Genomic DNA, 17,625 nt, shown 5'->3' on the forward strand with positions numbered 1-17,625 from the left:
GAAAGATCTTAAATTGTTTTTCCTTTTCTTACCATTTTACTCTAAACTCTGCAGTTGGGATAGGACTATCAAGCTCTAATGGAGGGAAAATGAACCCTTTAAGAAACATACTACAACTTGGACAGAGTGTGTTATATCTATACTAAGGAAAAAGTAGCCATGGCCACTGACATCACCACTATGTCTCAGAGACCTTAAACGTGACATTGTCAAGACTAGCTGAATGACTTTCAAGTCTGTACCATCTGTATGTTTAGGCTTCTCCATTTTTTAATAGCCTTAGTGAAATTAATTTAGTACTCATATCTCACTCAGCTTCTGCTGGAAGCACCACTTAACCTGCAGGTTAAGTCATTTCCCTCCTGCATTTAGGTTTAGAACTTACTCCTATGCTAGGAGTATGCAAATTCCCTCGGTTTATATGTATAATTTAGAAAAGTAGCAGACTTGTATTTTGTCCCCTCTTTAATTTGTGAGGAGAGGTATCCAACAGGCTGTACCCCATGCTGCACCCTTCTGCACTATGTTATTTTCCCACTTACAGCAGGATGCTCAAGCTTTCTCCTAAAATAAGGGCTTTAAGTTAGAGGTGCATTATTTGCTCTCTAGTTGGTACTGGGGTAGACCCCTCCATTCAGCTGTAGGGTGGCAGTTTTGCCTCTTTCTCCATGGCCAAGTTCACTAGCTTGTGTTAAATTCCTCACTTGACCTCTACTTCAGTCTGCACCTGGAAGCAGCAGTAGTCTGATATCAGATTACATAGACATACAGGCTTGGTATCTTCCCTCCCCCTCATTCAGAAATTAAGCCTGGAACCTGTCTCCCTCCACCCCCCAGGGACTATAAGCAAGGCTACATTTTAGTCTACTATTTTTAGGAAAAGTCATGGACTGATCAAGGGCTAACATTCACAGGCCTGTGACCTGTCCATGACTTTACTAAAAATATCCACTGTGACCAAGACTTGGGCAGGATGCTGGGGGAGGTGGAGAAACTGGTAGGGGCTCCCTGTCCCTGCAGCTCCTAGGCAGTAGAGGGGCCAGGGCAGGAGCTCTGCTGATCCCACTGGCTGGGAACTACAGCCCCTTGGTCCCTCCACCACCTAGGAACTGCAGGTCATGCTCATGGGAGCCAGAAATCCCTGAACCCCCTCCCACACTGCTGCTGCTGGCCCTGGAACTACCCAGCCCCTGAAACAGCACCAGCAATCTCTGTGACAAACACACAGCCTTAACTCTAAGGCAAGTTAACTCAATAACCTGACTCAAGGAAACTGCATTTCCAAGTAGTCCATTTAATCAATTTAACAAGTTCATGAACATAATTAGTTTTAAACAAGTCTCATTCAGCAGCAATTTTTGTACAATAGAAGCATAAGGAAAAGTGAACACTAGCCCTGCCCACTATCAAAACTCAATAACGGGATAGTCTTGCAGCTGTCCTTGGTTTGCTACAGTTCAGTAGGGTGGATTTTTATTCTCTGTAGCCAAACTAGAAAAGAGATTAAACAGAGTAACCAAAATAACTTTTTACAATAAGTTATATAAAAGCAGCACATTTAAAGTTTTTCTGGGCAAGACTGTCTTCAGACTATTAAATCTGTTTAAATACAGTCCTCATGTCCCATTATATAGCCACTCCTCTCTGAACTGGAGGTGATTATGCTAATGCACAATGCATTCTGAAACCTGGCCTCCTAATGCTCTAGCTAAAATTGAAGTCTTCCCTCAAGTTTGTGACAAATAGTTAGGCAGCTTCCATTTTCATGCTTGAGGAGTGCAGGGGAGGAGGCAACAGCACATAATAGAGCCAACCACACTGAATCCAATCCTGTTTATTTCATGACAATATCTGGACAGCAGAAAGGAGTTCTGGTTTCAAGGGGCTTCCTTTCTGCTCTTCTCCTGAAGCTTTTACATCTGCCATGACAGCTGCATCCCATGCAAAAATCAGGAGAGCAGAGGGCACCTAGGACAAGCAGAAAATGTACTAGATGTTAACAGTAACTACACTGAAGCTGGTCAATGAGTATTTTACGCATCTTTAACCCCTTGAAAATGGTCTTCCAGGTGTACAAGAGTTGGAATGTTGGTTTTGGAAGACCTTTGACAGGCAGGAAGACAGGACATACAGTACAAAGTTCCTAGCCCTGTGCCAAAAGCTTTCCCTGAGCTCTGAGGTAAGGGATAGTTCATCTAGCAACCAGGCTGAAGTTTAACTGCACTGAGCCGAGGACAGAGCAGTTCAGTATCACAAGAGATTAGACCACCACTGGGAGCAGAATTATTACAGTCCCATTTCCTTTCACTGAACAGGTTTGTATCTGCTGTAAGTGGCTTCAACTAGATTGCTTTACTCACCAGCCCACACTCATTGAATGCCAAGTTCTCTTCAGTCAGTTTGACACCTCCAGGTGCAAGTAGCTCAAAGGGCATCCAATCATCCCTCAGTGCTTCTCTCACAAACCTGTAGAGCACAGATACTGGCTCCCGGGCATAGAATGTCCCTGTCATGAAAAGGGAAGACAGTGTTAAGGTCACATTTTTCTGCTTATCAAGATATTAAAACTGGTTTATAGGCAGACTCCCATTTGCCTGCTCTCACCAAGACCCTTAGTTGCATATTTGGATGACATTAAGATAGTTCATTAGGGAAGGAATCAAGGCTGATGTGATTTACTCAACAGGTAAACATTTCATAGCAACATGTTGGTCATCCCAAGAGTAGCACAGCAGGGCCACAAAATACCATTGCACCTCTAACCTAAAAATAAAATCCACTGGAAAGCTTAGTTAGTCTAGTACCTTCATTGCAAGATGCTAAAGCGTCTCCTATTACAAAATGCAACTGGTGTTCCTCAGGCTACAGAACCACTTTCAGCCTGTTACCCACCATGTGGGCAACACACCCATTACTGTTTTAATGAACCGCTCACTGGAATCTGAGCCAGTAGATTGCTCATTTACCCTCAGCAGTATGGAAACTCTTGTACAGCTTTAGCACGGATCAAGGCATGATGCTGCCCAAGGATGTCCTAGATCTTTATACTCACCATTGGTTTAGATGGCAAGAGTGACGGATGCTTTAGAGAGAAATTTCTACAGAAGCTGCAAAAATATAGTTACCCCATTGTCTCAGTCCCACGCAGTGGCTAGAAGCATCCCAGCTGGTTGAGTTATTCTATCCCCATGTTGCCAAGCAGATTCTGGCCAGGTTCTTTCCCCCTGGTCCTGCCAGGTTTTTGATTCTTGCTCTCAAACTACAAAGCGGAATTTCCAGACGTTCTCTGGGGCATGTATACAAGAGTAAGTTGCAAGATGCGGCCATCCTTTACCTTGCAGAATGTATCCATCTGGGAAACGGACTCGTAGCAGCGTGTAGTTATATTTCCGCATTTCCCTTTGTTCTTCTCTCTCCCGCATAGCCTTTGTCCTCAGCATAGAGGCCTTCTCCACTGCTTCCGTCCTTTATAGACGAGACGGTTTTAACATGAAATAAAGCAAAGGCGGGGGGGGGGGGGTGAGATTTTCCAAACCAGAGCAACACACCACACCGGTATGGTCAGCCCATCCTCCTCCCCACCCCTCCCCAATTATGCAGCTCCCTCCTTTTACATGCAGCGCTTCATGCTGCAGGACACTCACCGGAGCCGCTGTTCTCGCTTTAGCTCCTCTGCCGTGAGGTTGTAGAAGTCCTGGGGCAGCTCAAACTGGGCAGCTTGAGGGGAGGGTTTGAATACACAGAGCTGGCGATCCAGCTGGGCCTTCACTGGCTCACAGCTCAACAGCTGCTCCTTATAGTCCTTGAGATCCTCCAGCTTAGTCAACACTTCCTCCTTCAGCATATAATACTCTTCTGTGGTCTCTACAAACACATGCACTGTGCTTAAGTGCCTTGTTTTCCCTTCAATCCTAATTGCTCTCCCCACAACCACGCATGGGGAGTGTATCCACTGCTACCTGCAACCTCATGGAAAGCAGTCCTGAGAGCAAATCACCCTGAGGCAACAGGCAAGCTGCAGGTTGGGGTGGGGGGTGTAAAATGGTGATGTTACAACGTACAGCAGACTTTAGAGCACTGCTCTCAACCTTTCCAGACTACTGTCCCCCTTTCAGGAGAGATTTGTCTCATGTACCCCCACGTTGCACCTCACTTAAAAACTAGGTTTCAGAGGAGCAGCCGTTGTTAGTCTGTATTCGCAAAAAGAAAAGGAGGACTTGTGGCCCCTTAGAGACTAATACATTTATTTGAGCATAAGCTTTCGTTGAAGTTGAAGTGAGCTGTAGCTCAGGAAAGCTTATGCTCAAATAAATGTGTTAGTCTCTAAGGGGCCACAAGTGCTCCTGTTCTTTTTACTTAAAAACAACTTGCTTACAAAATCAGACATAAAAATACACAAGTGTCACAGCTCACTTTCTCATTTTTACCATATAGTTATAAAATAAATCAACTGGAATATAAATATTGTACTTACATTTCAGTGTATAGTACACAGAGCAGTGTAAAGTCATTGTCTGCATGTAATTTTCATTTGTACTGACTTCACTAGTGCTTTTTACATAGCCTGTTGTAAAACTAGGCAAATATGTAGATGAGTCGATGTGCCCCCAGGAAACCTCTGCGTACCCCCCCAAGTATGTGTACCCTGGTTGAGAACCACAGCTTTAGAGGGCTCCAACAGTAATCAAAGCTGCCTCCCAGTGACACACTGTTACTCCTCACAAGTAGCTGACCCCAGTCTCAAGTCTGATACAGTTTGATTTCTTGCCTTGTCCTGGAACAGGCAGCATTTCCTTCTCAAACCCAATGGCCTGGAGAAACTCGTGTGTCCCTTCTAGACAGTTTATCCTTTCCTAGAAGGTAAGGAGAGGGTTAGATTTAATCTACTACAGAGTGGGAATTATTCCTCCATGTGGCAACTGCAAGAGTCTGAATCTCACCTGAAACACTTTATTCTGTAGTTTGATCTTCCGGTACTTCTCCTCCTCTGGATGGAGGTGGATGTTATCCAGATATCTGCAGAAGACAGGACCATCACACACTTCATTCACAACAGGCATGGATGCTCAGATCACTCGTGAATCTTGGGTCCCATTTAGTGCCAAGATCAAAGTTTAAAAACACATTACTTGGGTCCAAAGAGCTCTCCAAGTGTCTCCTCTCCACTAGCACTTCCATCCTTCCCAGGCTGCTTTATCCCAAGAGAAAGCTATTTCTGAACACTCATGCAGGATACCCCACTACTTTACTACTGGGTCATGTGCATTGCACCAACTGCCTCGACCATCTTTCTCCAGATAGGAGTCTTTAGGAATCCCCACTGGACACAACTATGAAACACAAGAGCCCTGTGACTATGATGGGATGGCAGGAGACTATGGGGTTTATTTGCATTCCAGCATCCAGACTGCTCTTCATGCACACGGCTATGCTGCTGCCAGTTTGAAACAAGCTACAATTGGTGTGTCCCCCTCTACAGTCTGCTTTACAGCCAAAGCCTCATGCTTCGGAGGCTAACCTGGCATCAGAGGGCACTCACATTTCACTCAGAGGGACGATCCACCTGGGGGTACCTAGTTCTAGGAGTACAGGGACCACCTTTAAGATCTAGTTAATCTCTCACTCACAAGTTTTATTTCCTGGACTGCACATTGTACAGTCTAACAGACTTCACCATTAGGAAATATTTCCAAATCTTCACTGTCAGTGTTCCTTTCAGCACCACCCAGAGCACAAGAAAATCCCCTCCCCATTAACCTTCTGGGAAAGGGGCAATTGCTTTCACCCATGCCTTCTCGTCTGGAGAGGTGACAAATTTCATGCATCTGTGAGCTGGGCGCTGCACAAGACATTCAGACCACTTACTTGGCAATGGTCTCAACACCAATTTTCACTTTCTCTCGGTCCCTGTTGAAGGTGTGAATCTCCATGATCGAGGCAGCCACTGGGTCTCTAGAGAAATGCTGAGGGAGAAGGACAGAAGCGTCAGCAGACTGTCAACGCCAATTGCAGAACCAGAGGGGCAGACTGAACAGAGTTCTGGAGACTAGTGCTCCTGCCAAACTCAGAGGAAGAAGTCAGGGCAGGCATTTGTCAACAACTATCCACATCTGGATTTACAGTCCTTGAAGAGACATAAGCTTTTTTTTTTTTTTTTTTTTTGGGGGGGGGGGGGAGACGGGGACGACAGGACAGTGAAGAGAGCAGAGGGCTGTCATTTTGTGCATTGGTGGTAGAGGAGAGAGCATGTTGTTCTGCATAAAGTATCAAGCCCAGGGATGCCTGAGAGTCTTGCTGAGCCCATCCCCCCCAGGGGCATTTCCCATGGGTTACACTGCACTTGGGGACCATGCCGAGGATTTAGTAAGATGAAAGGCAGGAAATGATGAAAAGTCTGGTCGGCAGAGGACCTCACTTACTAAGAGGATGGCCTCTTTTATGTGTGCTTCCTTCTGGTCTTTCCTTACGGTGGCCCCAGTTAGTGGGCAAATGAAATAGACCCCTGACACTGACAGTCCAGCTGTTTCTTCCTCAACCACAGACACAGGACCCTGAAGAAAGAGCTGAAATCAAACGTGGGCTCAAAGGGGGAGAACGTTTGATGCCCATCTCCCTCATGCACAGCTTTCTTGCTAGTACAACTCAGGGAACACAGGAGACTGGCATCTCCCCTCTGAATCTCTCAGCATGCCTCATGGGCTGTCTGGATTAGTCAGCCACATAGCAGCACTGAGCAATGCTACCCAAAGCTTGAATGAGATCCCTTCTAATATAATGGAAGGTACCTTCCAAGAAGCTACCTGAAGGCATTCTGAAGAGATACCAGTAACAACCCCTCCACGTAAGAGCAGAGGAATGGAACGCTAACAGTCAAATCACCCAAAGTCTGCAAAGCACTTGTAACTAAAAGGGTAAATGCTTGGCAGCCATGGAGTTCAGGAGCTGTCAGCACTTGTTATACACCAGTCTCTAGTTATGTTAAAAAGACTCAGCTATAGGAGATATGACTTATTTTCATCATGTGGCTTTGAGAGTAATACCACAACAGAGGGCCAGATTCCAATATCCTTGCTCACACCAGGCAGCACCTTAATCCAGGCGTAGTCCTGCTGATTTCATCAGACTGAGCTGCTACCCATTATGGGTATGCAAATTTGGCTCAGGGCCAATCAATAGAACTAACTCTCCTATACACAGGAACTCGCAGGCTCAGCCCAGGGAAGTTTCGGACAAGGAGTTTTTAAATAAGAAAGGGGTAAAAAGTGGGTGGTCTCTTGCATCAAGTGCAAAATCACTACTCTGACTCCATAGCAACTGTTCTTAAATCCTAGCTTGTCTTGCTCACTCCCCACCAAATCAGCAGCTTTCAGAAGAGATGCCGTAGTACAAACTAAAGGATTATTAAGCTCTCTGAACCATAAGCAGCTATTTGCTCATTTTGAAAGTCAGACTCAAATCCACAGTCCCACAGCACAGGGGCTGGTATCCCCTTCCCTAGGAGATGCTCGAGCTTCGTAACTCAGGGATTCTCAGTTGCCCAGAGATCATAGGCCCTTGAATAGCAGCATCTCCTCATACCTTGTGACCCGTGGAGAGTTGTCTCTCACTTGCTGCTGCTTCAGCCATAAGCTCCTTTTTCACTACGAGACACAAATCCAGGGTACGGCATCAGACGTGGCACAACCCGGTGAACTCTACAAACCTGGGGCAGGGAAGCAGCCGTTTGGATTTACAATCCTGCATCAGGCAGTTGGTTCATGTTTGGTACCTTGCCTCTGGGCAGTGGGTCAGAACACAATGTTTCAGAAGAATGCAACCCCCACTTCCGAGAGTGCACCTAGCTGGTTGTGCAAAACTGGCCGTGGGGGTGTGAAACTACAGGAGACAGGCTCCTCAACCCCCCATTCTGAGAGACAGAAATGCCGCTGAGATGAGTGTAGGCTTTGCAGGGCCAATAAATAGACTGGTGAAAATACTCCCTGTAAATGAGCACTTTGTGGACTCACAAATATGCCTGTCATGCCCCTGGACAAGAAATGGGTGTTGGCCGTTCTTACCCTGACTCTTGATGGCATCTTGGGATGAAGGGAGCCACGGCTTGGGCTTCTGCTCCAGCCGGGCCAAGGCTGCAGCTGCTGCCCTCTGGGCCTCATCTGTGGGCCCTTGACGAGACTTTGGGGTCGCTGCTTTTGGCTTTTCTTTGGGGGCCCTTTCCCTGGTGGATAAAAGAAAGGCACAAATAAATGAACAGCCCTTGCAGGAGAGCCAGAACCCTAGAAGAAGTCAGCCGAAAGCAGATAACTATAATCTCACTCTGATCACTGGTTTATGTTCACCACAGTTAAAGGAGCTAGTTAGGATTTGTATATGTCCCCTTACCGTAGGCACTCAAACTACAGATTATTAAAATTGGAAGGTTTATAAAATCCAGTTTATTTTTTCCAGCTGATGTTTACTTCATGAAACTGCCTCTATTTGATCAACAAAAGCCAGACTGATCAGTTTCATATTCTGGCTATCATGCTGTAGCACTGGCATACTGTATTTGGGTTGCAGACACAAGAGGAGACAGTTTAAGTTCAAGCAACTCTTCCTTAAGGTTAATAAATTACATTTAAATGCAACTTAAAGATCTGGGATCTGAATTTCAGAGTCATAAGCACCTACAACACCAACTGAAGGGGAGCTGCAGGTGCTCAGTACCTCTGAAAATCTGGCTACGAAATGGTAGGTTAACTCTGATGGTGTCCATTAAGTACACCGTGAGCTAGTCTACACTGGGAACTCACATCAGCACAGCTTCATCTCTCAGGGATGTGAAAAACCCACACTTCCAAGAGATGCAGCTATGCTGACCTAACCCATGGTGTACTCCATGTTAAGTTGAGGGAAGAATTCTTCCATCAACCTAGCTACTGCCACCTGGGGAGGTGGATTAACTACAGCAAAGGGAAAACCCCTTCCATTGGTGTAATTAGTGTCCACACTGAAGCACTACAGTGGTGCAATGCCGGGTCCCACTGTAGTGTTCAAGAGAGAGTTCTTGGAGTCATTGTGGATAATTCTCTGAAAACATCCACTCAATGTGCAGCAGCAGTCAAAAAGCAAAAGAATGTTGGGCATCATTAAGAAAGGGAGAGATAATAAGACAGAAAATATCATATAAGTATATATAAATATAAATCCATGGTACAGCCACATCTTAAATACTGCGTGCAGATGAGGTCACCCCATCTCAAAAAGATGAATTGGAAAAGGTTCAGAAAATGGCAACAAAAATGATTAGGGGTATGGAATGGCTGCCATATGAGGAGAGATTATTAAGACTGGGCCTTTTCAGCTTGGAAAAGAGACAACTAAGGAGGGATATGATGGAGGTCTATAAAATCATGACTGGTGTGGAGAAAGTAAATAAGGAAGTGTTATTTATTCCTTCTCATAATACAAGAACTAGGGGTCACCCTAATAGGCAGCAGATTTAAAACAAACAAAAGGAAGTATTTTTTCAAACGATGCAGTCAACCTGTGGAACTCCTTGCCAGAGGATGTTGTGAAGGCCAAGGCTATAACAGGGTTCAAAAAAGAACTAGATAAATTCATGGAGGATATGTCCATCAATGGCTATTAGCCAGGATAGACAGGGATGGTGTCCCTAGCCTCTGTTTGCCAGAAGCTAGGAATGGGCGATGGGATAGATCACTTGATGATTACCTGTTCTGTTCATTCCCTCTGGGGCACCTGGCATTGGTCCTGTCGGAAGACAGGCTACTGGGACTGTTGGTCTGACCCAGTATGGCTGTTCTTATATAGACAAGCCCTAAGCCTTTGGTTACAGGTGATCTGCAGAGAGGCGAAAGAAGGGAAGGAGTACTATGCTTTTGTTACATAGAAAAGAAGCTCTTCAAGATGATGGAGGTGGGGTTTAAACAGACTTTTACATTAGAATTTCATGTCTTGTTTACCCTGAAGGCTATGGACACCCAGAAGGATGCCATTTGGATGCTATGAAAGGAACCCAATTGCTAGAGAATGAGATTTTTTCCCCAGACTTAAATAATTAGCCCCTATTTCACTCAGACACTTGAGAGAAGAGCTCTGTGTCAAGGATTCAAATCCTAGTTGCTTTAATAAGTATTCATGAACATGTCAGTCATCTAAGACATCCTTCCTCAACACCAAAGACGACAAGCAGGATTTAAAAAAAAAAAAAAATCAGGCCGTTATAAGGCACCTTCCCCTTGAAAGAAGATGGACCCATTTTTTCCGAGATACTCCTCCCGCCCCCATAAAAACCCGAGGAGAGGGTTGCTGTGTATCAAATGCTTGTACACAATATGCACTGCAGGAAAGCCTGAAGACTGCACCCACTACAAAGCATGGATACCATTAGAAATGGAGAATGTCTATTGCTAGCAGGAAACAGAATTTAACACTTTCTGCTGCTCTGCTCAACTTCCACCCTCACCCGTGTATAATCCCACACAGCACTACTCTGGGCAGCTCCAAGAACAGGCTTGAACTGGAAGCAACTACAGATGCTCAACAGTGACATAACAGCTTTATAAGGTCACAAAGGAACCTGATGCCCTTGCTAGGTAGCATTGCAACTCAGCTGCTATAGGGCAGTTGGTCAAGCCTACGTGGCCCAAGTTTTGAGCAGTAAATAATACTGGACTTCTTCTCCCTGAAGGCCACAGGAAATTGGATTTAATCTATGATCCTACAACTACAAATCCCTTGCAACTTTTAAGAACTATTGTTATTGAAAGGTTCAGTTTTTAAGCTAACTTATTAGTAAGGTTCCTTCAGGATTTAGGATAGAACTGGGGACTCTAGCCCTCTCTGTGTGTGCATTTAAGCAGGGCTGAGATCAAGCATGTGAAAGTCACATGGAAACTAAACAAATGACACAGAAGAGCAAGAACAATACATAGTGCAGCACTGACTAGGTCAGGTCACTGAGAAGATAGATTCCAGTCTAGTGCCACTTTCACCATCACTGATCTGTGTATTGGCCTAATGTATTAAACCTGCTTCAAAACATTTACTGATCCTGAAGATATGTGAACTAGTCCATCAATACTGTTTGCAGCCCAGATAGATCTTGGGACAGCAAGCCTACACAGTGCTTCATTCTGATTGTATCCTGGCTTTCTGCAAGCAAGGGGCTTGTATTCCAAGGCAATTGTACCAGCCACTGTCTCCTGAGCCAGTGGAGTTTGGGATTCTCAGCATTCATATGACATAAAGCAATCATTTTAGTCTTTCAGAGTGGTAGCCTTATTAGTCTGTATCAGCAGAAAGAACGAGTACTTGTGGCACCTTAGACTAACAAATTTATTTGAGCGTATCCAAGGTGCCACAAGTACTTCCTTGTTCATTTTAGTCTTTGTTTGTTCTCAAGATACTAGACCTTACAAAACTGTCAATGGTCTATTCACCACACACTGGTCTGGGAGCAGATACTTCCCTCATCTCACCAGGGTGATTTTAGTTCCCAGTGTGGTTATGCCACATGCACCCAGCTGGCATATTTCATAAACAGCTGAGGTACAATGATATTCAGGAAAGTGACTAACCATAACATGGTGAGGTTCTGTACTTGTCTCAACTGCCTCTAGATCAATCCTGCACCTTTACAAGTCAAGTGATTTTTCCATCATCATCATTGCCGCAAACTTAACTTGGGATCTGAAAATCAGCACCAAGAATACCAATTCTGTGGTCAGGACTTGAACGAATGTGTTCCCCGGAGCCGCACTGGGTCCCGTCAGTTCTTTCTTTACTGTACCAGCTCCTGCCGGGCTAACAGGAGTAAGAGCCTGGTTGTGTCAGAAGAGTCAGCAGCTCTGACTCAGACACATGTGAACCAGGTAAACAAAAGCACTTCTTCTGGGCTATAGTAAAAGTTTTTCCACTTGCTGGAATTGTCTGATAGGTTCTAAAGCCAAAAGTCCCACAAGGAAGATAAAAGTTACTCCTCTGGTGATGTGTCCTGCATCCCACTGCGAGAGTCCCCACCCCACCCACCCAGCTCAGAGGCTCTAATACTATTCCCAGAGCTTGGCACCTTTTGGAGGAGTAGAGCAAAGTGGAACCATGGTAGCTCTTGCTGCATCAGAAACAGGGAACTCCATAGCTTCTCACACAGAAATTGGTTACTGACAGTGGGTTTGATCTCCAGGAGCTGCGTAGCATCACGGACCCCAGAAGGAGACAGAGTCCAGGACTGGCTACCTCATGCCACTAATAGCATGTGGCTTTCAATGAATCACCCTGACCAACTTGCACCCCACTAACGGCACCCCCAGTCCATCTCCCGCCCCCCCCCCCCGGCTGCCCCCAGTCCGTCTCCCCCCCCAATTCCTTCCTTCCCCCCCCCAGCTGCCCCCAGTCCGTCTCCCCCCCAATTCCTCCCTTCCCCCCCCGGCTGCCCCCAGTCCGTCTCCCCCCCCAATTCCTCCCTTCCCCCCCCCGGCTGCCCCCAGTCCGTCTCCCCCCCCAATTCCTCCCTTCCCCCCCCCGGCTGCCCCCAGTCCGTCTCCCCCCCCAATTCCTCCCTTCCCCCCCCCGGCTGCCCCCAGTCCGTCTCCCCCCCCAATTCCTCCCTTCCCCCCCCCGGCTGCCCCCAGTCCGTCTCCCCCCTCAATTCCTCCCTCCCCCCCCCCGGCTGCCCCCAGTCCGTCTCCCCCCTCAATTCCTCCCTCCCCCCCCCCGGCTGCCCCCAGTCCGTCTCCCCCCCTCAATTCCTCCCTTCCCCCCCCGGCTGCCCCCAGTCCGTCTCCCCCCCTCAATTCCTCCCTTCCCCCCCCGGCTGCCCCCAGTCCGTCTCCCCCCCTCAATTCCTCCCTTCCCCCCCCGGCTGCCCCCAGTCCGTCTCCCCCCCTCAATTCCTCCCTTCCCCCCCCGGCTGCCCCCAGTCCGTCTCCCCCCCTCAATTCCTCCCTTCCCCCCCCCCGGCTGCCCCCAGTCCGTCTCCCCCCCTCAATTCCTCCCTTCCCCCCCCCCGGCTGCCCCCAGTCCGTCTCCCCCCCTCAATTCCTCCCTTCCCCCCCCCCGGCTGCCCCCAGTCCGTCTCCCCCCCCAATTCCTCCCTTCCCCCCCCCCGGCTGCCCCCAGTCCGTCTCCCCCCCCAATTCCTCCCTTCCCCCCCCCCGGCTGCCCCCAGTCCGTCTCCCCCCCCAATTCCTCCCTTCCCCCCCCCCGGCTGCCCCCAGTCCGTCTCCCCCCCCAATTCCTCCCTTCCCCCCCCCCGGCTGCCCCCAGTCCGTCTCCCCCCCCAATTCCTCCCTTCCCCCCCCCCGGCTGCCCCCAGTCCGTCTCCCCCCCCAATTCCTCCCTTCCCCCCCCCCGGCTGCCCCCAGTCCGTCTCCCCCCCCAATTCCTCCCTTCCCCCCCCCCGGCTGCCCCCAGTCCGTCTCCCCCCCCAATTCCTCCCTTCCCCCCCCCCGGCTGCCCCCAGTCCGTCTCCCCCCCCAATTCCTCCCTTCCCCCCCCCCGGCTGCCCCCAGTCCGTCTCCCCCCCCAATTCCTCCCTTCCCCCCCCCCGGCTGCCCCCAGTCCGTCTCCCCCCCCAATTCCTCCCTTCCCCCCCCCCGGCTGCCCCCAGTCCGTCTCCCCCCCCAATTCCTCCCTTCCCCCCCCCCGGCTGCCCCCAGTCCGTCTCCCCCCCCAATTCCTCCCTTCCCCCCCCCCCGGCTGCCCCCAGTCCGTCTCCCCCCCCAATTCCTCCCTTCCCCCCCCCCCGGCTGCCCCCAGTCCGTCTCCCCCCCCAATTCCTCCCTTCCCCCCCCCCGGCTGCCCCCAGTCCGTCTCCCCCCCCTCAATTCCTCCCTTCCCCCCCCCGGCTGCCCCCAGTCCGTCTCCCCCCCCTCAATTCCTCCCTTCCCCCCCCCGGCTGCCCCCAGTCCGTCTCCCCCCCAATTCCTCCCTTCCCCCCCCCCGGCTGCCCCCAGTCCGTCTCCCCCCCCAATTCCTCCCTTCCCCCCCCGGCTGCCCCCAGTCCGTCTCCCCCCCCAATTCCTCCCTCCCCCCCCCCGGCTGCCCCCAGTCCGTCTCCCCCACATTCTCCCCGGCCACCTCCCTCCCTCCAGCCCCCCGGTACCTGGGCGGCTCCGCCAGCTTCTGGCCCGGCCCCGCTGTTTTGAATTTCATATCTGTTTTGATGTCTTGGAAGAATTTCCGCATGGCGGCGCCGGGGGGGCGGGGGACAGGGAGACACCGGCGGCTCCCAGGCACCAAAACACCTGCGGAGCCACCTTCCCCTCAGCCGCCGGAAACAGGAAGTCCCGCCTCTCGCTGCGGGCACGTGACTTACCGAGCAGCCATCGGCACTTCGAACGGGCGGGAAGCTGAGGGGGCGGGGCCAGCACCCGTCTGTCACCTCGCGCCGCCAGTGTGACGCGAGCCGGCAAGGGCGCTCTAGGCCTTCCTTCGCTTCTCTATGGTGCGAGGGGTCCGCCGAGGGCGGGCGGCAGGGCGGGCCCGGCCTCTCCGTATCCCCACCCCGCCCTCCATCCCTTCCCCCCCACACCCCGCCCCTCCCCCATCCTGCCCCTCCCCCCACACCTCATCCCTTCCCCCGCCCCCATACACCCCCCCGTCTCTTACCCTGCCCCGCCTGCCAGCCCTCCCCCCCCACCCCGCCTCCCCCACTCCGCCCCTCCCCATCCCTCCCACACGCCGCCTCTCCCCCCACACCGTCCCCCACCCCTTCCCCCATCCCCCGCCCCTCCGCCCACACACCACCTCATCCCTTCCCCCGCCCCCATACACCCCTCCCCTTTCCTTACTCCACCCCCACCCCCCGTCTCTTACCCTGCCCCTCCTCCCACACCGTCCCCCCCACACCGTCCCCCATCCCTTCTCCCATACCCCGCCCCTCCCCCCACACTGTTCCCCATCCCTTCCCCCACACACCGCCCCTCCCCCCCCACCATCCCCCATCCTTTCCCCCATCCTACTCCCCGTCCATGCCCCCACCCCCACACACTGCCCCACCTCAGTTCCACACACCACCCCATCCCTTCCCCTGCCCCCACACACTGCCCCCGTCCTTTCCCCACACACTGCCCTCACCTCAGTTCCACACACCCTCCCCGTCCCTTCCCCCACCAAACTCCCTGCCCTTTCCCACACCCCCACACACCACACCCATCCCTTCCCCCGCCCAACTCCCCATCCCTTCCCGCCCCCTTTGCTTTTAGGTGCTATTCTATTCTACTCTACATAGGTTCTTAATTCCCCCTCATCACGTCAGTATTTGAATGCCTTCCAGTCATGCATTAAGCAACATGATTAACATCTGTCATATGAGGTTCTTTCTTTCACTCATCCTCTCCCCAGGGGGAGAATTGCTATGTAAATGTTTTTTAAATAAAGGGTGTGGATGTTTTCATTGTGTAAATCTATGCTCCTCGCTGGCACATCCAGCTAGTTTTGACAAGTTGTCACTAAGGCCCTGTCTACACTTACAAACTTACAGCGAGTGGCACAGCCATATCCATACAGCCATGGAGATGGGAGAGAGCTCTCCCATCAACATCATAAAACCAGCTCAATGAGCAGCGGTAGTTCTGGCAGGGGAAGAGCGTCTCCCACCGACAGCGCTGTGCATACGAGCGCTTATGCCAGCAAAATGTATGTCACTCAGGACAGGGGTTTTTTTCCACAGCCCTGAGCGACAAAAGTTTTGCTGACATAAATGTAGTTTAGACATGGCCTACGTCACACACACACATGCTTATTTTTGTTGACACATCATGTCAACTTTCAACAGCTTTCATATGGTTGCTGAATTCGGCTTGCTGTTTCTAAGAGCTTCACATAGAAATGACACCAGTTTAACTAAAATGAGTTTTAATATCAATTTACTTAAATTAGTGCAAACTCCTGCGTGGATTCTCTTGAAGCCACTTAATCCTGACCTGTATCAATTTAGCTTAAATTGACTTGGAATCAACTTTACCTAAAGCAGTAGGTTTAAAAATTTTGCACTGGTTTAACTAAATAGGTTTCAAAATACAACATTGTGTGTATCATAGAATCATAGAATATCAGGGTTGGAAGGGACCTCAGGAGGTCATTTAGTCCAACCCCCTGCTCAAAGACCAGGCCCAATTCCTTTCAGTGCTCTCTGTTCCTTTCTTGGCATTACGCAATGAAGGACAGATTTACAAAGATATGTTCTATTGCACTTTGGAATTAAAGGGATACTGTCAAGTATAAAATATATGGGACTAGATTCTACTCTTGGTTACATTAGGATAAACTTAACTGCCTTCAGTGGAGTTACTCTGGGTTTACATCTGGGTTTATATAACTGTGAAGAATCTGGCCCCATATATATAAGAAGGACATTCCCTTACCAGCATTTTAACCCCCTTACCTGGGGTTATTAAAACTCAGTTACACTTTTGCAAGTTCCTTTTGAAAGCCCTCTTGTCACTAAGGCCAGACCTACATTACAGACCTATATCAGTATAATTACATCGCTCAGGGATATGAAAAAGCCTAATCCCCTATGCAGACAGTGCTATGTTGGCAGGAGAGCTTCTTCTGCAGACATGGCTACCACCTCTCCGTGAGGTGGAATAACTATGCCGATGGGAGAAGCTCGCCTGTTGGCGGAGGACCATCTTCACTAAAGCACTACAGTGGCATGGCTGCACTGGGGGTGCAGCTGTAGCGCTGTCTATGAAGACAAGCCCCAAGAGCCAGAATCTGCCCCAAGCAATATTAAAACTCTAGTTTACAAATGCTTTTTGCACTTTACTCTGCCTGGGCTTGGACAATACATTGCTCTATTTCACTTTCTGGTTCTCACGTACTTGCCCAATGTTGCTGCATTTGGGTTGCAGACATCACAGACGAGTGTTCAAATCCAAACCTCTCCAAAACGATTTTACCTGATTTTTTTGGCAGTCTGATTATACTGTATTTCTATAATTAAGTTTTGTCCCTGCTTGTTGACAATGTTGTCACACTTGTAGAGCCTATGTTTCGTTCCTCTAGCTGTCTCTTTAAGTATTAGCGATTGTTATTCATATTATAGTATTTATTGAGCGTTGTCAGGGTAATGAAATATGGCCAGATGCACAGAGACAGGTCAAGAGGAGTCAAATTCAGCACTTTCATCATTCAGACCCTGAAGAGAGGCTTTCCTTCATCGGGCTCTGTGGGCCGAATCTTGAGCCTACTGAAGTTGTTGGTGGCTTTCAATTGACTTCAGTGGGTGTAGGGTTAGGGTCTGAACACACAAGCCCCTTTTTCCAAGTGCTCATTCAAGAATCCCATTAACTCGAAAGGGTGTTTTGGAGTCAGACCTAACCTGTTTAGTTATCAGTAGCAGGCTCTTTTGCTTGCTAGAGCCAGCCACTAGAGGGAGACAGGGTTACCTGCACTCAGCCTGTGTGTTACACGCAGCACCATAACAAGACGGGGGAACACATGGTCCTTGCCCCTAGTCTAGAGGCTTATCACTTAAACAGGACAAAGAAAACAATTCAGTTCCATAACACCTGTGGTGACGGGGATTGGAAGGTCCCTTCTCCCACTGCTGCAGGTTTCTGGATATATATAGGCATATTTAATTATAAATTAATAATTTTCAGGCCAGAAGGGATG

General features: G+C 49.4%; 1 protein-coding gene across 2 annotated transcripts; it reads right to left on the reverse strand.

Annotated features, from left to right (window-relative positions):
• Positions 1–1,274: 1,274 nt before the first annotated feature.
• On the reverse strand, positions 1,275–14,439 carry UBXN6 (UBX domain protein 6). Of its 2 annotated transcripts, none has more exons than XM_084614656.1 (11): positions 14,318–14,439; positions 8,058–8,215; positions 7,579–7,640; positions 6,420–6,551; positions 5,866–5,963; positions 4,941–5,016; positions 4,769–4,853; positions 3,645–3,864; positions 3,335–3,465; positions 2,361–2,506; positions 1,275–1,968 (listed from the first exon to the last, which is right to left on the reverse strand). In XM_084614656.1, exons 1-11 carry the CDS (start codon positions 14,326–14,328, stop codon positions 1,840–1,842), a joined length of 1,248 nt encoding a protein of 415 aa, XP_084470782.1. In that variant the 5' UTR covers positions 14,329–14,439; the 3' UTR covers positions 1,275–1,839. The 2 variants fall into 2 exon arrangements, with proteins under 2 accessions (XP_084470782.1, XP_084470781.1); XM_084614655.1 differs by lacking the exon at positions 14,318–14,439 and adding an exon at positions 14,105–14,284.
• Between the last annotated feature and the right edge of the window lie 3,186 nt (positions 14,440–17,625).

The sequence above is a fragment of the Lepidochelys olivacea genome (assembly GCF_965140295.1).
Source record: "Lepidochelys olivacea isolate rLepOli2 genome assembly, chromosome: 25".
Taxonomy (NCBI): Eukaryota; Metazoa; Chordata; order Testudines; family Cheloniidae; genus Lepidochelys; species Lepidochelys olivacea.

Coding starts and splice junctions, on each gene's coding strand:
- UBXN6 (XM_084614655.1), bottom strand. CDS start 14,187: ATGCGGAAATTCTTCCAAGACATCAAAACAGATATGAAATTCAAAACA. Junction 4,854..4,940: donor TACAGAATAAAGTGTTTCAG/GTGAGATTCAGA, acceptor CTTACCTTCTAG/GAAAGGATAAACTGTCTAGA. Junction 3,865..4,768: donor GCTGCCTGTTCCAGGACAAG/GCAAGAAATCAA, acceptor ATGTGTTTGTAG/AGACCACAGAAGAGTATTAT.